The 13790-nt window shown below is 41.2% G+C and overlaps 1 protein-coding gene across 2 annotated transcripts in view; it reads right to left on the bottom strand.

Moving 5' to 3' along the window:
- kif3b (kinesin family member 3B) overlaps positions 1 to 13790 on the bottom strand; it is a 44650-nt gene that overhangs the window by 18819 nt on the left and 12041 nt on the right. For both annotated transcript variants that reach the window (XM_072556766.1, XM_072556767.1), the window contains 2 exons: positions 5847 to 5948; positions 3731 to 3853 (listed from right to left, as the gene is read on the bottom strand). In XM_072556766.1, the coding sequence (XP_072412867.1) occupies positions 3731 to 3853; positions 5847 to 5948 (225 nt within the window). The remainder of the gene's footprint in view (positions 1 to 3730; positions 3854 to 5846; positions 5949 to 13790) is intronic.

Below are 13790 nucleotides of genomic sequence, written 5' to 3'. Positions count from 1 at the left end.
AGAATATGAGACGGCCAGGCCTTGCATGTATGTCTTGGCGGTCTCCCACATTGTCGAGGGGTTACTGGCCATGTCTGAGTTGATATCCCAGAAGGTTTTAAATTCCTGCGAAAAATATTTTATGAACTTGTTATCCTTCAATAAAAAAGGGTCCATACGCCAATATCAGGGACCTATTCCATCATCACTTAACCTCCATATACACTGCAGAATGGTCAGAAATAGTTATATTATCTATTTTACTGGACAATATTGAGTGCAAAAGGTTCGAGGGGACAAAAAAAAAAAATCGATTCTAGTATGGCACTTGTATAGGTTAGAATAGAAAGTAAAGTCTCTACCCTCAGGATGGAGACACCTCCACACATCTCCCAGCCCCAACTCCCTACTCAGATCCGCCAGCTCTCATTACAATCATTACAAGATGATTAGGGGGTTAGATAGGGTTGACAGTGAGAACCTTTTTCCACGTATGGAGTCAGCTATTACAAGGGGGCATAGCTTTAAATTAAGGGGGGGTAGATATAGGACTGATGTTAGGGGTAGGTTCTTCACTCAGCGAGTCGTAAGTTCATGGAATGCCCTGCCAGTAGCAGTAGTGGACTCTCCCTCTTTATGGGTATTTAAGCGGGCATTGGATAGGTATATGGAGGATAGTGGGTTAGTGTAGGTTAGGTGGGCTTTGATCGGCGCAACATCGAGGGCTGAAGGGCCTGTACTGCGCTGTATTCTTCTATGTTCTATGTTCTATGTTCTCTCCAGATCTCAAAGATATGCCGGCAGAGCTCTGAGGTATCCTGTCTCTGGGTCAATGATACAATTAAAATCTTCCCCTATAATTGTATGGCGGGCCCCGAAAGCCATCAACTTAGAGAACATTTCCATTACAAATTTAAAAGGGTGTAATAGAGAGGGGGGGGGGGGAATAAAGATTCAAAATCCTGTATTCCTCTCCATATATTAGGGCTTTAATCAATATATACCGTCCAGACTCATCTTTTATCTGGCTTAGTATTTGGAAGGGAAGATTCTTCTGAATAAAAATGGCTACTCCCCTACTTTTTGAGCTGAAAGATCAAAAGAACACCTGGCCAAACCTGTCCTGTTGCAGCTTCGAGTGCTCCTGATTAAGTAGATGTGTCTCCTTTAAGAGAGCTACATCAACCCTTTCTTAAGGCTTGATAATATCTTTTTCCTTTTGATGGCGAGTGGCTCCCCTTGACATTCCAGGTACACCACCTAAATGAATGGCTAGCCATAATCGTACAGGCAAGCCAGAGACCCCCCAGAAGGAAGAACCCCACCTAAAAGATATTGAATACAGACCAGAAACAATTCACATGTAAAAAAAATTTTTAAAACAGTTAAATCAAAACTAAGAACTACTCCTAAATAAAAATAACAAAGTATATTTAGAGGAAAATGTTCCCCCTTGCTCACAGGGGGCACTACTACCTTCCAATAACCCTGCCATAACCTCTCCCAGCTAGGGCCCTGCCCTCGGCCCAGGCATTACAATCTAAAATAAGTAAATTCCAGTATCTTATAAAACCGAAGTTAAAAGTGGACGGCCCACCCAGCACACCTCCACTATCACCTAGATATACTTAACAAAACAGCACAAGATAAAAACATATAAGATTACAAAATTACAATCTCAGCAAGTATTAATCAACTAAATAAGAAAAAAAAAGAAACCCCACAGACATCCCCCAATAATCAGATAAACCATGCGAGCTATAGATAAGAGACTGAAGAAACAATTAGGTGTGAACCCCCTCACCTCCAAAGGGAAGATGGAGAAAAGAAAGAGGAAGAGAGGAAGAAGGAAAGATGGGGGGGGGGGGGGGAAGCAAAATAAAGTTGTTGTCCATACAATTCAAGTCCTGCAATCTATTTGAGAGCCTCCAGGAATTCTACTTATTCCAGTGATCCAAAGTTCTACACAGAACCTCCATGACTGAAGCGCTGCGTCGCCAGATATCGCAGGGAATGTCAAATATTTAAGTCTCTCAGATGCTTCTTCACCTTGTCAAATGCCCTCCTCTTGTGGACCACAACCGGAGAAAAGTCCTGAAACAATATTATCTTGGAGCCCTTGTACATCATGGGATGGGGACCCTTCCCAAAGACTCTGGAGACCTCCAGCAGCATTTGCTTTTCCCTATAAGGACAAGGCTGGGTGGGGGCGCTGGCCCAACCCGGACCTGCGTACAGCAACCCGGTGGGCCCGCTCAACCCGTACTCGGCCTGGCTCAGACTCCAATTTCAGCAGCTGTGGGAGCCATTGCTCCAGGAAATCCATAAGCTGGCCTTCCTCCTCCCATTTGGGAAGGCCCATCAACTGAATATTTTTCCGAATCGATTCTCGAGGTTGTCGATATGTTCCTCCAGGGTCTGGACTCGCTGCTCCAGAGCCCGGACGACTCAGCAGCAGTCTTCGAGGCTGTGGCCCGTTTTTCCCCCCTCCAACACGCGGCCCCAGTTTCCCGATCTCTTGGTCATGCTTCTGCAGCATTACTGAGATAGACTCCCACGTAGCCCACGTCTCCTCGATGGACGTGCCGATCTTCTCTCTGAGTTTAACGAACTCCGAGATCAAACTCGCCTCTGCAGTTAAGTCTCGCCCAGGCAGCCGTGGACTTCTCTGTTGCTGTGAATGGTGGTGGGGGCATCCCTGCCTGTTGAGGACTATGGGAGCCTTTGCCCTTAGTCATTTTTAAAAAAGCACCAAACGGTTAAAGTTTGATGCAAAATGGCTAAGGGTGCTGGGCAAAAACTATTTTAAATAATTTAACAGGTGAAGTGAGAGTGGTCACCCACTCTGCCTGAGTCTTGGGCAGAGGTCTGCAGACTCAGACCTGCTGGGATGCCACTATCTTGTATCTCCAGTCGCCACCATTTTGGATCTCCAACATTCTTCTTAAAAGCCCAACAACCAGTTAGGTTGCTAAAAATCGTAAGAAAGTAATGTGGTGCTACTCTTGCCACACAGACAAAAGCACACAGATTCACATATTTGAGCAGAAAAAGATGTTTAAAATGAGAAGCTGTTGCCAGTGAGGTTTAACATATCGATTGACCATGCATCCTCTTGTTTATCAAGGGTATTTGCTGAAATGACAAAACTAGCACCACTGCCTAATTTTTTTTTGGATCAAGGAAACTTATCTCTAACTTTGCTCACATGTTGAAGGGATAAATTGATTTGGATGTGATAAACTCAAATCTTAAATACCATTTAGCCTGTTTGCCCGAGCAGAATCTGACAGAGCACTGCCAAATACTTGAATGAATACAAGCAAAAAAGATGTTGCTGTTTGTGGACACACTTCTGATTCCACAATTAAGTCCAGTTTCTTAGAGATTTGTGTTTCAAGGTTTTAGATTGGCTTTACTATTATTTTGTACAATTTTTTTTTAAAGTAGTAAATAATGATAGAATATCAATACCCATGTTACCTTGTTAAAAATCTCACAATACCAGGTTATAGTCCAACAGGTTTAATTGGAAGCACCCTAGCTTTCGGAGCATCACTCCTTCATCGGGTGGTAGGGGAGGGCTCAATCCTAACAGAATTTATAGCAAAAATTTAAAGTGTGATGTAACTGAAATTATACATTGAAAAACTGATTGTCTGTTAAGCCTTTCATCTGTTAGAATACAGTGATAGTTTCACTTCTTTCATGTGTAAATCACAAAACCTTTTTTGGCTCCAAATCATGTTACCTTGTTCAGCTTCTTGGTTTTGACATCCACTTCTTGCTGGAGAGAACTGTATGTCTCCTTCAGCTCCAGCGTCTCTTCATCCTGAGTTTCCATTTGCTGCTGCATCTCACGTTCCCGGCGTTTCTGAACACAGAAATCAGAAGGGAAGAAATAGGAGGAAATTACTTCAAAATTTTTCTGAATGTTTTCACTCTTCACCTTGTACATGAATTTGAAAAAAAAATCATTCAGACCTATAAAGCACTTGAATGCAGTGAAAAATGCCAAGCAACATTATTAAATGAAATTTGATACGAGGAAATATTATCACAGGTGACTAAAACTTTGGTCGCTTATTGTTATACTTTTGGACAAAACTTCATTTCGAGGATGACATGGTGGATAAAATCTTTTAAAAACAAACTTTTGGCCCGAACACCGATTACTATTTCTCTTACACATGTATTCCGTCCATAATTATAATTAACCCCTTCATTCTCCGAGTACATCAGTATTCGGTGGCAGCTAAGAGATTGAGCATTGATTGCTGAAGCAGGGGAGAATTCAAGGGTCAGAAACCTGATTGGGAACAGAAAGGAAGGTTGGTCATTCTGGTATGATCAATCATGAGAGTGTTAACAGGCTTCAGACTAATTGCTGTGGCATCACAACCAATCAATCAATTTGCTGAAGTCAATGGGTGATCTGCAGGATGATGAAAGATTGAACTGCTTTCATCATTGGTTTAAGTAGTGAAAAATTACTATTAGATTAGATTAGATTACTGACAGTGTGGAAACAGGCCCTTCGGCCCAACAAATCCACACAGACCCGCCGAAGTGCAACCCACCCAGACGCACTCCCCTACATTTACCCCTTCACCTAACACTACGGGCAATTTAGCATGGCCAATTCACCTAACCTGCACATTTTTGGATCGTAGGAGGAAACCGGAGCACCCGGAGGAAACCCACGCAGACACAGGGAGAATGCGTAAACTCCACACAGTTGCCTGAGGTGGGAATTGAACCCGGGTCTTTGGCGCGGTGAGGCAGCAGTGTTAACCACTGTGCCGGCCATAACCTTGACACCAGAGAAGGTAATTGTTTAAGCTTCCTCCAGAAAAGACTCAAGACTCAACATGAACAACATGTGTAATAATGAGAAAAATTCATTTATTATGGTATTTCAAACTTGGTTGAAAATACTTATACAGTATACACGATTACTTCATATTTAAAACATTTTAATTTTATACTGATCACCTGTTAAACACAGATAGTGCAGACTGGGGTACACAAACTGTAGGTCACATCTGTGGATCACTGGACAAGCTACTGGCTCTAAGCACCTCCTCCTCCTCCAAGGGAGCAATAACCACAGTGGAGGTAATTCTAGGTTTCATGGAACTCTTGCAAGCAATGAGTCACTTGAATCAAACTGGCATACGCTACAGCAAAAGTGACAATTTTTCTTTTGTTTCTTTGAGTACTTCCCACCAGTATTCATCAAGCTGTTCTTGGGCATGTAGGGTCAGTGCCATAGGGTCAAGATCCATCACCAAATTGGATTATTTTACAAGGGTAGGCTATTTTAGAATTTAGATAAAATATTTCAAGGAACTGTGACATTTTGCCCAACACACCCTGCTGATCATTAGTTTGATTCATGCTATTTGTGTTTTCTATCAAGCAGTTCTAGACTGGTGAATGATGCCATCAGCACAGAATTCAATTATGGGTAAACTGAGCAAGAAATTAGAAATACTTGCTAAAATAAAGGAGTTAAGAATCTCAAATATGGCGTGTCAAATAAAAATTATTCTTGTCCCTAATTACAAAATAATCTTGAACTCCTTACAGGAGTGCCACTTCTAATTTGTAACAAGTTGTCATTTGGATCTTTGCTGAAGTAAAAATAGAAAATGCTGGAAATATTTAACAGAACAGGCAGAATCTGAGGAACGAGGAAGTGACTTAACTTTTCAGGTAGATGACTTTTCATTTGTCCTGATACTGCCTGACTTGCAGCATATTTCAAGAATTTCCTTTATTTATTTCAGATTTTTAGCATCTGATTTTTAGCATCAGATTTTTAGTATTTTCCTTTTGAAACTTTATTGTCTGCCTTCAGTTACCTGCTCTGCAATTTCTTGACGCCTCTGTTCCAACACCTTCTGTTGTTCGTTAGTGTGATCTACAATATTCTTGCCTCCTACAAGAAGTTTGCTTTCCATAGCCTTTTGAATGAAACAAGAAAATTATTTACCATCCAGCCTTGTGTAAATATTGTGTGCAAGTATTAACCAGTCATTTCCAAAATGGACACCTATTAATCTATTCTTTGAAACTGAAGTCTGTGACAGTTATTAGATGATAACTAAGTAGCTTAGCATCTATTATATGATCAACTAAGTAAATACGAAGTGTGGCACTGGAAAAGCACAGCAGGTCAAGCAGCATTCAAGAAGCAGGAGAATTGACATTTCGGGCATAAACTCTTCATCAGGAATAGAGGGGGCTGAGACATAATTAGGAAGGGAGATTGGGGCTGGGGGAGAAGGTAGCTGGGAAGGCGATAGGTACATGCAGGTGGGGGTGATGGTGATAGGTTGGAGGAGAGGATGGATCGGATAGGTGGGGCAATTCAAGAGGGCGGTGCTCAGTTGGAGGGTTGGATCTGGAATGAGGCGGGGAAGGGGAGATGAAGAAACTGGTGAATATCAACGTCGATGCCATGTGGTTGGAGGGTTCCAAGGTGGAAGGAGAGGTGTTCTTCCTCCAGGTATCAGGTGGCTAGGAATTGATGGTGGAAGAAGCCCAGCACCTGCATGTCCTTGATGGAGTAGGAGGGGGGACATCCTGGAGGAAGAACGCCTCATCTTCCACCTTGGGACCCTCCAAATCACACAGTATCAGCATCAAATTTCAACAGTTTCCTCATCTCCCCTCGCCCAACTTCATTCCAAATCCAACCCTCCAACTCGGCACTCCCCTCTTCAAATGTCCCACCTGTCTATCTTCCTTCCCACTATCTGACCTATCACCATCACCCCCCATTTGTATCTACCTATTACGTTCTCAGCTACCTTCCCTAAGTCCCACCTCCTCCCCCCCACCCCCTTCCTATTTATCTCTCAGCCTCAGTCTCCCACCATCCTCCAGTCACACCCCTGGCATTCCTGATGAAGGGCTAATGTCTGAAACCTCAACTCTCCTGCTCCTCGGATGCTGCCTGACCTGCTGTGCTTTTCCAACACCACACTTCTCAACTCTGATCTCCAGCATTGGCAGTCCTCACTTTCTCCCAAGTAAACATAAAGGCCAATAATATTTATTTTCTTGCATTACATTCTGAGTAAAGGAGCTGAGACTTAATTTTTAATTATAGTTTTCTTTCAATAAAACCTAGTTCAGAAAGATTTCACACAAGTGAAAACTAAAGAAAACCCAGTTACTTGATCAGGATTAGTAATGTTGCAAAAGTCATGCTCACAGCCATGAAACAATTTGTGAATTAAAGAAACATTTCACTGATTATAAATACTTCTTATTCACTCAATATTTGTAAATGCCTGCTTGCAACACCTGTTTTTTTTTTCAATCTCCCCTTCTGTTCGAGCAGAATCAGGTTTGAAAGTGGCTGAGTAGATGCGTGACATGATCAGCATAACCTGATTCAAAATGCGAAAAATAAATGCAAGATCTTTTGGGTGCCAAAAGTTTTCATTTTTAAATGCAGGTTTTGCACAATCCTTGTGACCCAATTAAGAAAATACCTTCCTAACCATTTTATTTTAATAAATCTCTGCATAAAATGGTCTTGTAATAAGCGTCCATAATCCAGGCTATTATCCAATTCTGGCACTTCACTGTGCACAGCAGATTACTGTCCACTGCAGTTGTTTTGAGTTTTTGCATAGCACCAAAGGCAAAAAAAATGAGTACTGCAGAAATAAAACTTGATAAGCTCTCATTCTGTCTAGGTACTAAATCCATTTAAAACTATTCTCCGGGGATCCAAGATGGCGGTGACTCAGCAGGTCTGAGTCTATAGTGCTCCTCCCAAGACCTAGGCAAAGTGGGTCACCCTCCTCCACCACACTCACCAAATTAATGAAAAATAGTTTTTATTTAATGTAATTAGTGGTTTAGTACTAAATTTATACAGTTCAGTCTCCTATAAAAATGACTAGGGGGGAAAGGAGCCTGTAGTTCTCAGCAAACAGGAGCACCTCCCCCACCGCAGCAGAGGCGTCTGCAGTCGCCCCGGGGGACTTACCGACGGTGGCGAGCCTTGTGGAAATAATATCCAAACTCAACGCGAAGATCGATGCTTTCATAGAAGAGTCCCGAAGTCGATGGAATTCATTCGCGGCTGCACTACAAAAGCACAGCTGAGACATCAAAGAAATTGAATGCCAAGTTGGAGGGGCGGAGCTAAAGGCCGCAACCTCCGAGGCCATTGCAGAATCGGCCCTGGATCGTGTCTGGACTCTTGAGCAGCAAGTCTGGACCTTAGAGAATCACGCTGACGACCTCAAGAATCGAGGTCGTCGAAAAAATATTCGTTTGCTGGGCCTTCCCGAACGGGAAGGCAGCGGCCAGCTTATAAGGTTTCTTGAACAGTGGCTTCTGCAGTTATTGAATCTGGAGGCTGGACCAGACCAGGTAAAGGTAGAATGGGCCTACCGGGTTGCAATACGTGGACCCGGCTCAAACCAGCATCCCCGCCCGGTCCTGTTCCAGCTGCAGAGTTATAAGGTGAGGCAGATGCTCTCGGAAGCCTCCAGAAATCTTGGGAAAGATCCACAAGCCATGACTCAAAGGATCCAAGATTAGTTATTTCAGGACTTTTCCCCAGCTTTGGTCCGAAAGAGGAAGGCGTTGATGAAGCAAAACAGTGTTTGAGAGACTTAAACATTCAATACTCCTTGTGCTACCCAGCTATACTACGCTTTAGCCATGAAAGGCTCGTGTTTAACTTCGGGTCACCGGAGAAGGCCAAGGAACCTTTGGACTCTCTTAGGCAAATTATAAGAGTTAATTGATGTTGTTTTGCCTTACCCCCACCCTGGTTTACCCCACCCCCCTTTCTTCTTCCTTTCATTATCTTACTGTTTAATATTATCTCCGGGGGGTGGGAAGAAGGGCTTATTTATTCATCCTTTACTGAGCGATTTCCTTTCCCCTTTTTTAATACATATATATAGGCCAGGAGGTCTAGTTAATGTAGATGAGGGGAAGGTGGCTACCTTATCTTATTTTATCTTTGTCTTTGGGAGCGGGGTTGTTTTCCTGTTATTTTGTATTAATATATTTAATTATTATTTGCTGAGACTGTAATTATCCAGGTGTTGGTGTGGGTGGGGGATAGGGGGATCGTGAGGTGCCTCGGTCAAGGGTGGAGCACTGGTTGGGAGAGGTTATGATGGCTTTTTTGGAAAGGAAGTGATGCCCCCTGGGAATAAGATCTCCCCCTGGGAGGAAGATCTCCATTTAAATATGTTTTATGCTTCTTTTTACTATTTAGAAATAATTTTTTTTATTATATTGATCTGAATGTACTAAAGAGCTTTTATTTTTCTGAATTTTATATGCTCTATGCTTGGGATGTTTTGGGTAAATACGGGTTTTGTTGTGATCTGATGTTACCACATTCCGAGCATGTACATCACTGCTCAATTTATGTGTTATCCGTTGGATTTTTTTTTCTCTTGAATAATGTAAGAATTTTAATGATACACTCTGGTTAGTTGTAAGTTAGATGAGTAGTTAGTTGAGTTTTATCTTTTTTTTCCCTCTTGGTATTTCTTTTTTCTTGTTTGATAGATTTTGGTTATCATTTACTTAAGATTTAACTGTATATCAATGTTTATACTTGGGTTTTTTAAAAAACTTTTCTTTTGAAAACTTGTGAAAAAAATTTTTTAAAAAACTATTCTTCATGCGCCTCAAATTTTCCACTGTTTCAGATACATTGCATCAAAATAAAGTCCGAAAATGTTGGAAATAAACAGAAGCATAGAATAGAGAAGCTGGAGTATGCCATTCAAGTTTTCTCCATTTTATTTTTCTTCATTTGTGGGATTATGGGCATCACTGGCTGGGCCAGCATTTATTGCCCGTCCCTAGTTGCCCTTAAGAAGGTGGCAGTGAGTAGCCTTCTTGAACCAAAGCAGTCCACCTGCTGTGGGTTGACTCACAATGCCATTAAGGAGGGAATTCCACGATTTTGACCCAACAACAGTGAAGGAATGGCGATATATTTCTGAGCCAGATGATCAGTGGCTTGGAGGGAAAGTTCTTACATTATTCAGGAGAAAAAAAAAGCCATCATAACCTCTCCCAACCAGTGCTCCACCCTTGACCAAGGCACCCCACGATAGGATAAAGAAAATTCAAGTATACTACTGAACTAGAACTAACAGTGAATACCCTATCCCCCCCACCCACACCAGCACCTGGATATATTTGTTCCCATCTGCTGCCCTTGTTCTTCTAAGTGGAATTGGTTGTGGGTTTGGAAGGTGCTGTCTGAAGACCATGGATGAATTTTTGCAGAGCATCTTGTAGATAGTACACATTGCTGCTACTGAGCCTCAGGTGGTAGAGGCAGTGGATGCTTATGAATGTAGTGCTAATCAAACAGGCTGTCTCCTTTCCTGGATGCTATCAAGCTTCTTCAATGTTGTTGGAGCTGCACTCATCCAGGCAAAGTGAGGTGCATTCCATCACATTCCTGACTTGTGCCTTAGAGATGGTGGACATGCTTTGGGGAATCAAGAGGGGAGTTATTCACTGCAGTATTCCTAATCTCTAACCTGCTCTTGGAGTCACTGTGATTATGTGGTGAGGTCAATTGAGTTTCTAGTCAATAATAACCCCAAGGTGTTGATAGTGGGGGAATTCAGTGATGGTAACATCACTGAATGCCATGGGGCAGTGGTTAGATTTTCTCTTATTAGTGGTGATCATGGCCTGGCATTTGTGGGGCACAAATATTATTTTCCATTTGTCAGCCCAAGTTTGGATATTGTTGCGATCTTGTTGCATTTGATCATGGACTGCTTCAGTATCTGAGGAGTCACGAATTCAATATGATCATAGTTCACCATCCAACTCAATAGCCTGTTCCGATTTTCTCCCCATACTGTTTGACCCCTTCAGTCCTAAGGAGTATACAGTATCTAGGTTTTTCTTGAAAGTCTTCAATGTTTTGTTTGAAAAATTTCCTATGGCAGACAATTTCACAGCTCACCACTCTGGTGAAGAAATTTCTCACTCAGTCCTTAAATATCTACCCTTTATCCTTAAACAGTGACCCCCTGGTCATCAAGAACATCCTTCCTGCATCAATTGGTCTAATCCTGTTAGAATTTTACAGGTTTCTGTGAGAAAATTCATTCTTCTAAATTTTAGAGAGTATAGTTCCAAATGATCCAGTCTCTCCCTTAACAACAGTCTTGTCATCCCTGGAATTGGTCTGGCAAATGTTCTTTGCACTCCCTCCACAGTCAGAACATTTTTCTCTAGATAAGTCAAAACTGTATGCAATACTTCATGTCTTGTCTTACTAATGCACTGTACAGTTGCAGCAAGATACCTCTGCTCCAATACTCAAAGCCTCCTTCTCTGAAGGGCAACATACAACTTCCTTCTTCATGCCTGCTGCACCTGCATACTTACTTTCAGCAACTGGTGTACGGGGACACCCACACATTCACTGAAGTCCCCCCCAGTCCCAATCTATTGCCATTCAGATAAGAAACAGTCTGTCTATTTTCGCCAAAGTGGATAACCTCATATTTATCTACACTACACTGCATCAGCCATGTATTTGCCAGGTTACTTAACGTGTCCAAATCACATGACACTTCTGTGCATCCCTCTCATAGTATTACGTTCCACCCAGCTTTACTATATCTCCAGGTTTGCAGATGATATGCAGTTTCCTCATTTAAATCATGAATATATTGTTATGTTGTTAAACATGTGCACGGTACCTTTACGACAGAGTGAAAGCTGAAAGCTGGCAAGCACCGATCATGTGACTGACTAGCAGTCACAGAGTGAACTGGAAAATTGAAAGATGTCACATTTGGCTGTAACCTAGATACCTCAATTGTTTTCACAGCAGTTCAAATTTAATCAGTTTAAATTATACCCCAAGATACTAAGACTCAATCGAATTTGAATTTTACTATTTTGACAACATCAAACCAATGAGACAATCCAATATTTGGGGTATTAAAAACAACCATTTTGGACAGTTAGCCAGAAAGAGCACCAACTGCCATTGAAACGACTGCTATTCATCACACTCTCTAGCAAAGGTACCTTTTCATATCAAACATATTTGCAGCAAAAGACCGAAGACAACCCAGGAAGATCTATAAACAGAGAAAGATCAACACCAGAGACAACAGCCGCTGTCTGGTTTTGAAAATTAAGTTGCTGCAAATTTAATAGAGGCTTTGTTGGATCAGTATATTGTTATACAGTGGGAAGTAGATAACAAAACTGAGAGAAAGGAGGCTTAGAACTTTAAATAGTTGTTGTTTCATGTTTACTTTTAGTGTCAAAGTGTAAAATTGATATTTTTGTTGCATAATGGAATTTGGGCACTTCTCTGTCACTTATACTTTAACAGATTACGAGGCAAGGGGAGCTTTTCTGTGGGCTTGGTTTAATTATCAGAAAGGTTTACTGCTGTGTTGTAATAATATATTGTGAATAGCTCAGCTCCAAGCATTGATGCCTACAGTACCCAACAGCTAGTCACCGCCTGCCACTCAAAGAAAGACCTATTTATTCCTCCTCTGTTTCTTGTCTGCCAACCAGTTTTCAATGGATTTCAGTGCATAAACTCCAAAACCAATGTGTTTTCAATTTTGTATACCAATCTGTTATATATAGAACCTTATCGAAAGCTTTCCAAAAATAAAATAGCTGGCTCATTGCTACAAATATTATTTTCACTTCTATTACTCGTTCTATAGTATGCTTTAGTACCACACTTTCAATTGTCTCAAGCCTTTGTTCTGAAATTCCCTCACTAAATCTTTCTATATTTCAATTCCCTCTTCATCTTTTAAGATCCTCCTCAAAATAAACATTCCAAGGCTTTAAGTCACCTTTTCTAAATATTCCTTTTGGCTCAATAATACTGCTGTGAAGTGCCTTGGGATCTTTTTCAAAATAAACCAAACCTGCAGTAATTCTGATGGTCTACCTGTAAAATACTGACCCACCTTTCTGGTGACAGACTTGCAAAACATTTTGGTTATATTTCAAGTATCAGAACTTTCAGCTTTCTGGCTTTCTCATATTTGATTAATATTTCACAATAATTAGGTACACAATATCATCAGATTTACTAGTCAATATTTTAATTTTTTTTAGTATAAAATTTTCACAGTGATTCAGAGAACAGGTTGCTTTATAACAAAGTAGTAAATGTGCCACACAGGTTACTGATTTGCAATGTTACATCATGAGTCTGTTATCCCTGCAATATTACACACTTATTAAATGTATACCTATATAAAGAATAATTGTGAATCAATACCTTACTCACATGCCATTATTAGAATCAACTACCAATTCCACTAAACCAGATTCCCACCATCTCAAATCACTCTAATCCTAGCCGCCAATATGGCAATTTCTGGCGCTCAATGAATCCTATACTTGAAGATTTATAACACTTGAAACCCTTTTTTCCCATGACCTACTTCACTTTCCTACACCCAGATTACTGGCTCTTCAAAATTTCTGTTAAATGACGGATCATGAGCAACCAAGAAGCCCCTGTACTGACAATATCAACCCTCAAACACTTTCTAACAGTTCTTACCCAACCTGAGGCAGATTACTGACCTTCATGAACTCTCACAGGCAAAATGTTTTACACTAAAACCATTCCCCAGGAGAGACAGATTTTCTACTCTTTAAAGGTCCTGCCCCTGCTGAGGAGGCTGTTCTTCTTTTGCACCTTTTACATTGACAAGCAGATGGTCATGACTTGAGTGTGAAAGAGAAAACAAGCAGGAAGAAAAGCTACAAATACAACAAATGCA

The sequence above is a fragment of the Chiloscyllium punctatum genome, chromosome 37, assembly GCF_047496795.1.
Source record: "Chiloscyllium punctatum isolate Juve2018m chromosome 37, sChiPun1.3, whole genome shotgun sequence".
In the NCBI taxonomy this organism is placed as follows: domain Eukaryota; kingdom Metazoa; phylum Chordata; class Chondrichthyes; order Orectolobiformes; family Hemiscylliidae; genus Chiloscyllium; species Chiloscyllium punctatum.
The sequence above is the reverse complement of the archived record's forward strand: the minus strand, read 5'-3'. Positions and strand labels throughout refer to the sequence as shown.